At 33.3% G+C, this 15593-nt stretch overlaps 1 protein-coding gene across 4 annotated transcripts in view; it reads left to right on the plus strand.

Moving 5' to 3' along the window:
- The window catches only part of Slc4a10 (solute carrier family 4 member 10), a 98837-nt gene that overhangs the window by 46600 nt on the left and 36644 nt on the right, over positions 1-15593 (plus strand). For all 4 annotated transcript variants that reach the window (XM_026393104.2, XM_077798535.1, XM_026393105.2 and 1 more), the window contains 3 exons: positions 8107-8212; positions 12974-13135; positions 14621-14734. In XM_026393104.2, the coding sequence (XP_026248889.2) occupies positions 8107-8212; positions 12974-13135; positions 14621-14734 (382 nt within the window). The remainder of the gene's footprint in view (positions 1-8106; positions 8213-12973; positions 13136-14620; positions 14735-15593) is intronic.

The raw sequence follows: 15593 nt of genomic DNA on the forward strand, positions 1-15593 counted from the left end.
AAGACCTGATTTGTACTCAAGACCTGATCCTGTGTCCAGCCATCTTTGGCAATGGCCACCTACTGAGAACAGTAGTCCTGAGTATGGAGCACTGTCACCTCATCCTTGAATGAACTTTTCGTGCAAGATGAAGTCAAAGTACATAAAATAGAAAAAGTGGAGATTCAATTAATTGATAAAAGAAGTTATAGGAAGGTTTTTTTTGCCTTTATTTTTCAGGAAAGTTTGTTTAATATATGTCTTTGGGCATTACTGGAAAATAAAAACAAACCTGTATTCCTCATCCTTACCTTTCTGAGATACATTGGGGCATAATTTTTGAGTCTCTCCAACTTTTTAATATTTCTTTCAACTGCTGGAATTTAAAATTTTCTTTTAAAGCACTGTTTTTGAACCATAAAGTAAAGCAATTTAAATCGTCAACACAGTTTATTTTTTAAAAGCAAGTATTTGTAATAAAAATATTCATACAACAATTTCACTGGATTTTTATATCCTTAAAATTCATTGTAAATGAAAAACAGAACAAATAATGAAAGTCTATAGATAGTTGACAGATTAGATAGAAATATGAAGTTATAAAAGTTATGAACCATTGCTGTAGTAATTATCTAGCTATTTATTTATAAAGTATCAGTTAAAATAAATTCAGACCTCATATTTTAATTTCAAAGAAAATAGTACTTTTTATTTTCAAAGTCCCTTTGATTATTTTAATTTATATTTACTGAAATCTTGTGGAGCAGATAAGGTCTGTCTTATGGAACAGGTTTTAATGACTTATGATTTACTGATAATTAAATGAAGCACAGTGAAAACTCAGTTTTTTAATGTAATATTTTTTCTAATTAGATGGCATGATCTCTTTCCATTAATGAACTTTATCTTACCTGTTGATTGGGCAAATTGCCACAGATTCTTTATGAAATTAATGTAATGCCAATATTGGTACTTTGTATATAATTTGATAATTTCATTCAAAGTAACTGCCATTCCTACTGGGACATTTCTAGCAAATTTTTCTTGTTCATGGAAAATGTGGATGCATTATACATACATTCATCTTGGCTTTGCTGGATGTTTCAAGTGTCACAGCTACATACCTGATTGTATTAGTTATGTTTAGAGACATTTCAATAACTTCTATTAGTGGAAGAAACATTTACATTTAACTATGGAAATTAATATTTTAATTGCTCTGAACACTATATTTACTAGATATTTATAGAACCAGTCAAATTCAGGTAGCTTAAATTTTTTATGAATGCCATTTTTTATAACATAGGGTGTTGTATTCTTTATAAGTTTATGTGTTTTATATTTGTTGTAACATAGAGGAAAATATCATATAAATACATATTGTATATATATTTATACAATTCTGTAAAAGAAAGACATTTATATTATAGCTCTTAGTTGCAGGTACAACATTTTAATATGCTAATCACCAAATTACTAATACTTTCTCTCCAAGACTATTCAAATATCATGTGAAAAATATGTTCTAAAATATGTTCTAAAAATGAATGGTCATTGCCAGTATCAATAAAGTTTGTGTACAGGCCAGTTCTCTTCTACTCATCCCATTATGTCACTCATTTCTTCATTACATAGGAGTCTTCACAGTCTATCAGAACTTTCTTTAGAATTGATTAAGAGGCTAGTTTTATTTCTTCCAAAATTTTTCGCATTGTGATATCTAAATAAATAGTCCATGGTATAATTTTCTTTTCAATTATAAAAGCAGACTTTTAGGGGCTAGCAGGGATGTTTCTACCCACTCTGAAATCATATAACTAAGTATTAGGGGATGAATTAAGCCCCCTCCCCATTTTTGGTGTCCTAATTCAATCTGACTGGTGTTCTTCTAAGAAGAGGAAATCTGGACTTACTAAGAAAACCTATAGATGTGTTTGCACAGAGAAAAGACCATGTAAGGACACAGCAAGAAGGCAGTCCTCTGCTTAACTTGGAGAGAGGTTTCAGAGCAAACCAATCCAGATAATACCTTGATCTTGGATTTCTAAGTCTCCAGAACTGTGAGAAAATAAGCTTCTGTCTTTTAAGCCACCAAGTCCATATTATTTTGTTATGGAGGATATAGCAAACAAATACATTGAATAAATACTTATATTTGAGTCCTATTTATGTTTGGAGTTCTGAGAGGAAACTCTTACAGGCTTTTCCTTCTTTTAGCTCTTCAGACTTCAGACTAATAAATACAGATTTATTCTTGACTACTTTCTCTCACATATTCAGATTACCCAGAAGATTCTAATGGCTCAATATGCAGAATTCAGACACTTTCTTTTTTTACTGCCCTTTCTTCATATATTTTTTTTTGTCTAGATTAATAGCAATTGCCTTCTAACAGCTGTCTCCAATTTTATATGTGGGACAAGACTAACCTCAAGACTGGCCTCCACAAAGCAGACTAGCCTCTCAAAGCACACAGAATCATTCTTTTGAAACCCAGGACAGATCACTCTGCTTCTCAAAGCCCACTGCTGGCTTCCTGTGACCTGTAGGGTACTGCCCCACCTGTCCCCTTTGCTTCTCCTGCTTTACCTGCTGCTCCAGACACACACTGGTCTCCATGCTTGCTCAACCTCCTTGGGGCGTTTCTGCCTGTAGGCCTGCACATTGGCTATCGTATTTTTTGGGTCTGGAATGTCTTTCCTCAGATTCCTATGTGGCTTCTTTTTTTCCCCTTTCTTCAAAATCATGCACTTTTTGATCTAAAATTTCAACACCTCTCCCGCCCTGTCCTAACATATTATACAATTTACTTATGTTTTTAAAGTAAAGATTATTGAAATATCATTAGGTAAAATAAAGTTAGCCCATTTTAAGTGTGCCCTTAAATGAGTTTTAACAAATGAATATGACAGTAATTGATGTATGTTAGAGTCTGTAAACAAGTCAGGATGCATGCCTGGTATTTTGCCAGAGGGAGTGGTTTGTGAAGTAACCCCAGCGAGCCATTAAGTGTGGAGATTTCTTATTGGTTGACTGCTGTATCTAGTTTATTTTAATTAAGATAAGCTGTGTGGAATGTATAAATACCCCTCCTGTCCTACAATAAACGGCTCCCACTCCTGGTGTATCAATCTACACAAGCTGCTCGTCACCCCCCCCCCCCCCCCCCCGTTACTTTACTGCAGCCGGACTGCGGCAGATGTACAAAACATTTTCCAAAAATATTTTGTTATGGGTCCTTACTTCACGGCATTATATGTATAATAAATATTTAATTATAGTTGACCTATGTGCTCTCACATAAAGGTATAGGGTGCCCAAAGGTGTAGAGTAGAAAATATTGCCAGAGTTATGTATTTAGAGGCTAAGGAGAAGATGTGCCATTTGTATGGAAATGAAATTCAAATGAGAGAGTTTATGAATTTAATGGAGCTAGTATGTTTGTTTTTAGTATTAGCTGGTTGTGGCAGTGTTTTTACAAAGTTATGTGACATTTTTTAAAAGCTAAAGCTAGTTTTCTCATGATATGATACAGCTGTACATCAGAATGATGTCTTAAAAAGTATAACTGAAATGGAGTAAATCAAATGCCATGCAAGTATGATTTTGTCAAAATGAACTCAACTTATATGTATAGCTATAATACTCTAATAAAAAAAGTAAGGTACTTAGCAAATCCACTCAAAGAATACAATCTGAAATATGGAAATAGGTGTTTTTGTAAAATGCTTGACACTGTATTATTTAAATAATAATCTGAATAGAACAAATTAATGTTTAATAATAGATGAATAAGTAAACTACGTTGCATGTTATTAAAAAGAAAAATGTATGCTTATAAAAAATATTTTGAAAATATACATAAGAACTACTGAAAGAAATGTACCAAAAAATATAGTAGTCATGATGGAACACCATCAGAGATTTATTTTTCTTTTTTTATTTTAATATATATTCTGTAGTGTGATTTTGATATTCTTTGTAATTCAAAGTACTTTTTGAAACAAAACAAAATCATCTTAAAGCTATGTTTCACTTTACAGATAGGTCATGATTTTCTGATTTTATGCCTTATATTCATACCTAACTTGCTACACAGCACTCTGGAAGCTAATTTAGTCAATAAAGAGGCTTGAAAAAAAAAATGAATCACGAACCATTACTGTTCAGTGCACACAGGAAGGTACTATTAATAACCACAAAGGCAAAAGGAGAGCATCTGCAACCCGGGGACTAAAATTAGTAATAGTGTTGAAGGGAGTTTTACCAAACCGCATTTTCAGAAGGCAGCCGCAGGCTTCTCTTGTGTAAGGAAGACTGATCACCTCCATTAGCCTAGAAACAAAAGCAAAGACTTCTGGATGAGGGCATTTAATTATAATGTTTATCTAATCACTCTACAGCCATTTAGATAAACAAGATGGCTTAGAGCACATGCTTTTCTGTGGGTAGTAAAGGGTAACAGAGGATGTTTTTGGTAAAAAGTGCATTTTAAGCCAAGTGATCCAATATCACAAGTAAAAATTATTGGCATTTTAAATTGGTGTTTATAAAAAATGTGGAGAAGTAAAATAAAGTAAAAACAGTGAAGTACAGATACTGCCCTTTCTGCCTTATAATCAATGGTAACTGTAATGTTTAACGATGATACCTAACACCTAATCAATATGTATTTTCACCTGTATTAACTCGTTTATCCTCATAATAACCCTGTAAAGTAGACTACTGTCATTATCACCTCTTTATAGATAAATCAAAGCATAGAATGCTTAAATTACTTGTACAAAATCACTTAGTTGAATGAACATAAGAAATTTGGTTGGATGCCCTGGTATCCTAAGTGACAGTATGCACCTAAAGTGTGTGTGTGTGTGTGTGTGTGTGTGTGTGTGTGTGTGTGTGTATGTGTGTGTGTGTGTGTGTGTGTGTGTGTGAATTCTTCTATCATATTGTGAGAATCACTAGAAATTATTTTGGATGAGATTAGCAGAAGAACTTTTTCTGAACTCAAACTCCATCTTTTCATGTGTTATTTCTAATGTATTTTTCTTCCTTTTTTATAGTTGGAATTAGAATAATTTGGACCAAGTTTATTGGTACAGAAAATGATAGAAAATGATATTTTTCTCTTTTCATTTTTAATTTATAGAGTGAGAATATCTGCTTCTCATGTTTAAAAACATAAGAACTGAACAGTCAGGACCCTTCTTTGGGCCACCAAGGATTGGCACAGAGATCTTTTTAAACTTTACACACAATCATACAGCCTCTGAGAACTGTCCACTGATTCCAGTTATCAGATATGTTGACTCAGGAAGGAACAGTGGCTTTCTTGGCTATCCTTGATGTCTGTGATATACAAAGTAAATATTTTAGATGAAAACATATTTTTTCCAATTTGGAATTGACTTACAAATGAGGAAAGTTATTTGCCAGAGAGAGTCCTGATAAAGGCGTAAATAACCCACATCCACTTGAACACCTAGCTCTGCAAAAATGTCTCTCCTATGAGATTGCCATTTTTACATGGTATTTGTAGCTTAGCACTTTCATTGAGTCACAGTTAAAGTGTAAGAGTAAATACACAGCCAGGAATGCAGTTACACATTATGCCCTTTTATCCACTAGCACCTATGATTACTTTGGACAGCAGAGAACATGGCCTGAGGAATGGTACACATGACAAACAAGGTGAAAGGAAAGCCATATCACCATATCACTAGGTTTAGATGGGGTTAAGAGAAATAGGACACTGGACATCAGGACTGAGGAAGGTGGGGGTGGAATAGTTGTCATGATATGAAGGCAAGGCTACATGGTGCTTTGGAGGACACATAGGTCCTGAAAAACAAAACAAGGAGAAACACATAGCACAATGTAGGTTGCTTCATTTGTTTCGAGTCTCCTCCCTTTCTGACTATACTGCTAGAAATGGCACCAAGTCACATCTAGAAGCATCATATTATAGCTGAAAGAGCAGGAGTTACAGGGTCAAAGAGACGTATTCAAATCTAATTCTATCAGCACAGGCTTTTGGATAAGTTACCAAATATTTAGGTTTTCCCATCAATATCATATGGAAATTAAATTATTAGCCTAGAAAACATAAAGTGCTTCCTATCATGCATATAGCTATATGCATGACTTATTTATATGTACAGATAGTAGCTACAGAAATCATATGTATGTGTGTATACCCATTTGCACATGGGTGTATTCATTTTTACTATAGTGCTGTCTTTCTCCCTTATTATGTTTCCTCTACAATAAACTGGCCATATTTTCTCTCTTTTACATTTTAGTCATCTCTTAGTATCCTTGGGCGATTGGTTCTAGGACCTCTAACAAATACTAAAATCTGCCGATGCTCAACTCCTTCACATAAAATGGCATGATATTTGCATATAACCGACTTGCATTCTAGTGTATTTTTCAAATCATCTCTGTAACATATAGAATACCTGATACAATGTAAATGCTATGTGAGAAGTTATTATACTGTATTCTTTAGGGAAAAATAGCAAGGAAAAAATGTCTCTAAGTGTTCAGTTACAGAGGCAGTCCCCATCCCCAGAATATTTTCAATCCATGGCTAAACTAAATCTGCGGATGCAGAACCTGTTTTATGGAGGGCTCACTGTATATATTTACTTTGAAGCAAAGCAAAGAGAGTGCTAGCATATTACAGAAGGCACTAGGGTTCCTTTTATGTTACAACAAGATGAAAGTTGAGTTTTATATTTTGTAGAAGACTGAAGAATCAACCAGAAAATAGTAGTGATGATAAGCATGATGATGTCAGGCATAGTTCCAGAGGTATCTACATGTTACTTATTTTTCACAACAGTTTTAGTAGGTAAGCTTTTTTGTCTCCATTTCACACATGAGGAAACAGATTTAGAGTGGTTAAGTAAGTTGCCCATGGTCTCAGTCAGTAAATGATAGAGCTGTCTAGTACAAAATCCTGTGTTCTGTGACTATGTACAACCAGTCTGGCACTTGGGCACAACTTGCATTCATCAATGTCTATTAGGCTAGTAATAGACATCTCCAGTGTCTTTGTTTCCCTTCTGCTGACACAGGCCAGTGCAGCTGATTGTAGCAGCTACAGCCTGTATATTCCATTCCTTTAAACCCCTTGTCACCAACTTCCTCACTCCTCTGGCCTCTGATACCCATCAACAAGTGAGCCCAGCTGGAGAATCCTCTAATATCCCTTAATGAGAGCAAGAGCCATGCCTGTCCATCTTGCCCAGATCAAGTAGAGTTTCTCAAAATAATAGACCCTCTACTCTGAGAAGCATGAAAGAATGGTGGAAAAGCAAAACAGCCAAACTTCCTGATATGGATGATGAAGAGAGATTGTGGCTAAGGCACACAGAGGTTTACCAAGTATAAATTGTAAAAATTTCCCCACAGCTATAATCTTAGCAATAGTGGTTAGGTTATACAGTTATATCAAAACAACTAAAACAGGATTCCAGTGAAATTTCATGTTTTGTACTATACGTGGATTATCTTGGAGCCCAACCACCATTTACAAAATGTTTCTCTTAGAAAATGCATTCTGAATGGCAAAATAGCAGGAATATGAATGACTTTTTGGAAAACAAACTATTCATTAATTGAGGTTCATGTAGAAGGCCATACTTTTGTTAGTTGTCTTTGCTTATATTCTCTTCTCAATAGGTTATAAAGTTATAAATAACGTGGTCAGAAATTGTATTTTCATATGACACCAGAATGCATTACAATTCTTATTACACATATACAGCACAATTTTTCATATCTCTGGTTGTATACAAAGTATATTCACACCATTTTTTGTCTTCATACATGTACTTTGAATAATAATGATCATCAGATTCCACCAGCATTTATAACCCCATGCCCCTCCCTTCCCCTCCACCCCTGTGCCCCATCTAGAGATCGTCTATTCCTCCCATGCTTTGTCTCCCTATCCCACTATGGATTAGCCTCCTTTTATCAAAGAAAACATTCGGCTTTTGTTTTTATGGGGATTGGGCTAAGAAATTCTGTGAGTGGGGAGAAAGGACCATTTTCATATGTGTTTTGGGTACTGTGACAAAAAGCTATTTCAGAAAAGACCTTATTTTGTCTTTTCAGATGTAACTGTGTGGAGCCACATAATCCCAGCAATGATACATTGAAGGAATGGAGGGAATCCAATATTTCGGCCTCTGACATAATTTGGGAGAACCTGACTGTGTCAGTAAGTAAACCACTGAAAAATAAATCCTATCTTGAATCACTTACTTTTGTTGATTGACATTCTGAATCAATTATTGCCAGTAAAGTAAAAGTTTTGAATGCATAAAATTTTGAAAGGGATAACTTTAAGTTCCTCCATTTTAGGTATCCATCAGTAAACTGGGGTTTCACTCATTATCAAATGAGAAGGTTTTTCTAATAGTTTGTAGGCCTGAAATGCTCTGAAGGCACACATAAAAAGAACAATATGTGTGCATATATTTTAGCTTGACCCATAAATATTTAAGATAGAACTATTTTAAAAAAACCAATCATTATATATTTATCAAATATTTAAGTCATGCGATGAATTGAAAGTACATTAAATATGAGTACTGTTGACCTAAATGAAATCACATGGCATGACTCGATCTTCCTTCCATGTAAAGAACCCAGAATGTTTTTACTTTACTCTGATTCACGGCTCCAGCTGCTCAGAATATATAGAGTGGGAAGGGATACTTTGGGTGGACAAAATCACTTTTCTTAACAGAATTCTGTTACTACCCTCCACAGAGCTTTCTTGTTTCCATTTTATTCTCGTCTTCTATTCAAGAAAGATGACCAACATATTTTTCACCAATAGTGTTAAATCCTATGGCTTTGTTTTATTTTCTTAGCCTTCTTTGCTTGCTTTCTTCTCAGTTTCATTTCTCAGTTCTTCTTTATCTATTTTAATGTTTGTGCATCTCTTTTTACATTTATATTTGCATTCTTTACTTCCATTCAGTGAAATCTTATCATTTGAAAAACTGAAAGTGTCCTACTTTTTATAAGCATTAAAATCTCTGAGAAGCTCTAGTTTCTTTTCAATTCTACCCAGTTACAAACATTACAATCCAAAGCTTTAGCCACTTTACCTCCCTATGTAAGCTCAAATTCCATTGTGATCATCAACACAAAACTGCATGAATTCTAGTTCATTTGATCAAACACATGCTATTTTAGTAAGTGGGCCAGATAGTGGAATATAGAAATCTTTATTTGTTGTTATACAAATAAAAAATATAAAAGTTGAGTTTTATACAAAACTCAAAACATGATTCTTATGTGACCTTTTGTCTATTTTCTCAATTTTCTAAAACACTAAATGTGAGCTTTCAGAATCAAATTACTTATCTTCCATTTTAAATTCTTCTTGACCTGAATTTTACTACCTTTATTCTTATTATAGTTATTTTCTCTAGAATAAGCCTGTACTTATTCTTGTTGTTCTCTTCTGTTATTGTCAGTTAACATTTATTCCTTTTCATCTATTTTTTATGAGGAAAAAAAATTGCCAGGTTGCTTCTGCTCCGAATCATTTAATTTGGCCAATAAAAGAAAGGATGAGCTGACCAAGAATTATTCAGAATTTAGGCATGGGAACATGGTGGATTTTTTCATCAGTGGCTCTTCAATCTGCATTCCTGTTTTGTAAACTGTATTGTATCTAAAGAGCCCCTTGCTGTGTTCCTTATCTTGATGCTCTCTTCAACAAGAAAATCCAAATAATCCCACCTCTGAATTATTTAACATGATAATTTACACTTTGTGCTTTATACTATTAGAATAATTTAATATTAAATAATAAAATTCATTCTATATATTAGCAAATCAGAAATAATAATCTTCTAAAAGATTTATAGCACAATTGATGTTACTAGCCATTCCTTTCTGTCTGATACTAGAAGTTTTCTGATCAAGTGGAATATGGTGAAAAATATTTTTGCAATCAAAGATAATACTTGGTGGTTTTTTCTTTTTTATTTTTGAAGAAATTTTTTATTAGGTGTTAACTTCTGGCAGAATTTTCAGATTATTTTTCATTAGTTAAAAGCAGTTTTACAATGGGTAATTGCTAATCTTGACCAGCTATAGCTATTATCACCAAAAAGAATGCTATATAATGGTGGTGGGGGGGGGGGGGAAAGCAAAACAAAAACCTGTAATTTTTAAGTCAGTGAAGAACATTAAAATTTGTCTTATACTGCTTTTTTCTCAGTATAATCATGACATTCATCAAAGAATTTTATTAATAAAGTGCAGTTAAAGTTTATTATATTTTATGAGTAGTGATATAACATTAAATTTACCTGTTATTCATTTGTTGAGTCCCATATTGTTTATTTTTGAGTTGTTAAGTACCTCATGAATCATAATCTACACCTTGCTAACTAAGCAAGAGAAAAAGTCAAAGGACTTTTCTTTGATTATCTCAAACTGCTATATGTAGACTAAGGTTTAAATATTTGATAAATATATGATGATTGTTTTTAAAAAATAGTTCTATCTTAAATATTTACAGGCAAGCTAAAATATATACACACATATATGTATATATCTGAGTTTGACATATATATCAAAATCAGCCATTTTAAGAAATCCCTTTGCAAGGTTACAATATTCATAAATAATTACCTAGCAATTGGTTAAGAATTGTTTTTGTGCCTGAATTACATATGTAGTTTGTACATATATTAGGGGCAGGACATTCATGCCAGCTTTAATAATTTATCAACTTATTTTTGCCAACTTATAGAATTGTTGAAACTTAGAATGTGTTTGAAGAGTAATTAGTGGAAATCAGTTTGTCAACAAGCATTTTTTGAGAACCCATTGTAAGTGAAACCATATGTTAGACTCAAAAGAAGAGAGCAGGATTTGGAATTGGTTTTGACTTCTAAATTTCAGAATTTGCTGAGTGTGTGAGTGTGTGTGTGTATGTGTGTGTGTGCATGTGTGTTGAGAGTACAATTGATATAATGCTGAAAATAAATATTGAACATAGTAGTTCATAATTGCATATTTTTAAGTTAGCATACTGTCTCCTTGAAAGCAAGAAAAAAATAAATAATATTTTAAAATTTGCTTTGAATTAAAATAACAAGACCAGTCTGTGCAATTTATTATGGATTATAAAAGAGAAAAATGAACCTTTAAATGGAATCTGTTTTAAGAATTAAGGATAAGACCTGGCCAAATCCAAGGAATATTTAGAAGACTTTTATACTTGCAAAAAAGCCTGCAAATGCTCACAAATCAATAGATAATGTGCTTATAATGGAACTTTTAGCTCTTCTTTGTGCTTAGCCATTCTGCTTACCCATGATGTTGCTTAGTAATTGCTCTCCAGCATTTCTGGACAGGAGCAGAAGCATAGATTGAAAAAAAAAAAAAAAAAAAAAACCCAAAAAACACAAGGATTCATTTTTGCTACTTTATCTATTTTTACAGAGTTTTGAGAGAAAGGAAATTAAAGCTATAATTAAGGCCTGGGGGATTTTTCTGTGGTTTTTTCAATTAGCCAAGTTATTGTGTTCTGTACTAGCTTAACATGGATAATTGGAATTCAGCTTGCAAGAAAGGTATCCGCAATTAGTTTAGAATAGGAGACAGACTCTTTTAGACAGTTTAAAGTGTCTCAATCATATTTCTCAAGATTCTTAGGATTAGGTGTCTACCCTCCAGTAGATTTTGCTGTTGTTTTCTTGTTTTCAGATGACACTGTAGCTACTTGTGATTTATTCTAGAATCTTTTAAAGGTATTTTTGTTCTGCTATGCAAAGATTCCAGTATTTGAGGTTTGATTCACTGTGAAGACTCTGTTGCTGTTCCATCCATCAGTCCATATTTTTCTCTAAGATCTTTTTGTATTATTGCACAATTTAATTTCTGTTCAGGGACCAGAATACCTCAAAAACCAATAAGGTCACTGGAGCATTTAACTTTTTTCTCTTTATTTATCTTTATTCTTAAAATAAATATAATTTAGTAAGATTATTATAAAATTAAAATAGGAAAACCCCAAATTGATTTAAAGTCATTTTTTTTTTCCTTTCAAAATATTTGATGTTTAAAATGCTGTTTTTCTTGAGGAAAAATTTTTTGACTTTGCTGCCACCTCATGGCTAAGGCCGAAATTAGAAATGGTTTTTCAGGGGTTTATAGAAATACAGTAGCAGAAATAAAGATTGTGGGGAAGTCATAGTAAAAATGAAGTTTATCTTGCTCAAGTAACTTTTTGCTCACTTGTTATTTATCTAAATTCAAGAGTCCTATCTCTGACTCACAATTTCATTTTAATAATTATGTATTGTAGTTTGTTGTTGTTGCTTGTCTTTCCAGGTGGTTGTAGAGTAGGTAATTTTTCAAAATAATTGTTCTTTAATATGTGATCATTTTCACTACAAGAATCTCATTTGTATCTCAGCTTTGCTGACACCCAGCAGCAGTGAGGCCACAACAAATTGCTTAATTTCTCTGTACCTCAGTTTCCTCAGATAATGAAATACAAATAATAACATCTACCTATACTATAGGGCAGGTGTGCAATTAATTAAATTGAGGCACTCAAATGCTTTGGCCTTGGGTCTGATGTTGGTAACTATTCACTATCAAATATATCATATTCTTAATAAATATGGTGTCAGGAATTTAGTTGATATTAGGTTTAAGAAATTTGATAAATCAGTAGTCTTGCAGATTTAAATTTAAATTTGTAAGAATAAACATTTTAAAAGGAGTTTGCTTTCAAATTTTACATACTATGTCTTTGATATTGCTCTTTATCTATCCAAACGGAAATCAGAAAGAATCTGTAATATCTGCTTAATCCTTGTGAGAATCACAGGCAAAAAGCTTGAGTTGTTTTAAGCTGCTGCTGATTGGGAAATGTTGTTTTCTGAATGAAAATATGCCCAGCTCTTTCTTAACATCCCATTTGCCTTACTTCCTGTGGCAGGAGTGCAAATCGCTGCATGGAGAGTATGCTGGACGAGCCTGTGGCCATGATCACCCCTATGTGCCAGATGTTCTGTTCTGGTCAGTGATCCTGTTCTTTTCCACAGTTACAATGTCAGCCACTCTGAAGCAGTTCAAGACTAGCCGATATTTTCCAACTAAGGTACTTTGACTGTAATTTTCCTAATCCAAATGTAAACCAATATACAGCATGTTATGGAGTCCTACATGTTTTAGGACAAAGGAAAGAGCAAGTGATGGAAGGAAAGGGGCCATAAAAGGACTTTTGTATGGCATGCCAGGTTAGAGGCAGGGTGGGGTGAGGGGGTGATAAGGAAGCATTTTGTGATTCAGGTGCCAAGGAGGGCACCAGCCCTGCAGGCTTTTCTCCTGTCAGCCTCAAGGATCAATGCCCACTTTCCCACTTAGATTTTTGGAAATTCAAAGCACACACTGCATTACTGATTGTCACTTTCTTGCCCAGTGAACAGTGGGAACTATTCCAACCTGACAGATACCTCAGAGGAACCACTCTTACATTCTCTAATTGGGGAAGCCCCTGCAAGACTTATTGGAACACTATTCTCTTTTTCGGCTTTTAAAGCGTCAGTCCCTCCCCCTAACCCTCCATGTTTGCATCTGCATATTTGGAAAGGAAAGTAAACAGAGAAACAGCCTAGTTCAATATTTAACACTGCAAAGTAACACCTATAATGTCTGATTTCGCCAAAAAAAAAAAAAAGTAAAAGAAACAAGGAAACAAGCTTTTTATGGTTGAGCTATAGATTTTGATAAAAATTCTTCTGAGAAAATGTTTCAAGAACTGTTCCCTTCAGAAAGGGCTTCTGTTTTAGTCTCTTTCTCCCCTAAGGTGGAAGATTAATTTCTTCCCACTAAGCTTAATCTGATTAATACAAAATTATTTTTTGTAAGTTTAAACAGTAATCTTAAGCTTTTAAAAATTATTTGTATATATAAAGATCCTAAGGAAAAAAAAACAGATCTTATTAATAATTGTGTAAGGATATTTGCTCAAAAGTGGATTTTTAAATGAGAAATAACTTGAAAAACTGGCTCATGCAGAATACATTTAAAATTGAATAAATTTTAAATTTGCCTCCTCTGTTTTTTATATTACCAAGTGCCATACTTGTATCATAGATAAACTAAGTGTCATACTTGTATCACAGATAAACTAAAACATTGAGCTTCTTCAATAAAAACAGATACTTTTATTTTACAATGCCTTTGACTAATCATATTAAAATGTTTCCTATGGGCTTGAAAAGGAGTCCTAAAATTTTGTCAAATTTTTTCCATGCAACCTTATTCTGTGTTCTGAATTTTTACACACCCAGGTTCATAATAAAGTTAGATTTTAAGTAGGTATTTTAACAACACAACCACCATTATATCTGTTCCATAATTCTTCATTCTGGAAATGTTAAGTGTGTACTCTCCGAAATGACAGAGATACATAAATATATATTCAGGTTCTGACAGACCTAATGGTAATATTATAGTATACATGAAATATATTATGAGATTATGTCATAAAGCATTTAGAAAGTGTGACTCTAGATTATGTTCTGAGTACTTATTGGTATTTATAGCTTCTTCAAGTGACAAGTGTTCTTATTATTTTTAGGTTCGATCCATAGTGAGTGACTTTGCTGTCTTTCTTACAATTTTGTGTATGGTTTTAATAGACTATGCCATTGGGATCCCATCTCCAAAACTGCAAGTACCAAGTGTTTTCAAGGTGAATTTATCATAGCACTTAACATCTATCATCTATCTCTCCCTTTCTCTAGGTTCAATCTTCATCAAGATGAAGTCTGTAACCTTAGCACTTCGTATTATCATGAAAATATATAATATATATCAGTAGAGCAGTAAATTAGCTACATGTAGTATGTTTAAAACTTTGGTTTAGTATTAAAAATAAATAGTAATCATAGAAATAAAAACCCAAGGATTGCTTGAAAAAAATTCCTGTCAACTTCCATAAAATCAACACTCTAAAAGATCAGGAAGGATTTTGAAGCTAAGGGAAATGCATTATCTTGAGACAGTGAGTAGGGCTTGAAAAATAGATTAAGATAGGCCTGGAACAGAATTCTGGCCTTGAGTTACTAACCCTCTCTGAACCTCAGTTTTCTCATTTGTAGAACAGGGGTGGGAAATTCCTCATAGTATTGTTGCCAGAATGAATTTCTTTGAGACTCATCTTCAGCATCATTCATGTTTAGAACTCTATCCTGAGCCTCTGATGTGACAAAATTATTACTCCATCTTCACACAACAGCCTATGCCTATATCTAAAATATTTTGTTTATATGTCTTTCGGTGATTCTAAACTGAAAGACGGTTCTGACTTAGTTATCTTTGTATATCAGTTTTAGAAGAGTAGTCAATGTATTATTTGTTAAAATAAATAAAATTTCCAATTGTAAAGGGTAAATATTGATTTTTTACTGTAGGTATTGATTGAGAATATAGATTTTTGAGCTAATTTGTCAGAGTTTAAATTCCATCTCTATTACTTATTATTACTTACTTTGGGACCTTGAGCAATTTACTAGATCTGTATGCCTCATTTTTTTTAATTATCTTCTTTA

The sequence above is a fragment of the Urocitellus parryii genome, chromosome 1 (genome assembly GCF_045843805.1).
Source record: "Urocitellus parryii isolate mUroPar1 chromosome 1, mUroPar1.hap1, whole genome shotgun sequence".
NCBI classification, from domain to species: domain Eukaryota; kingdom Metazoa; phylum Chordata; class Mammalia; order Rodentia; family Sciuridae; genus Urocitellus; species Urocitellus parryii.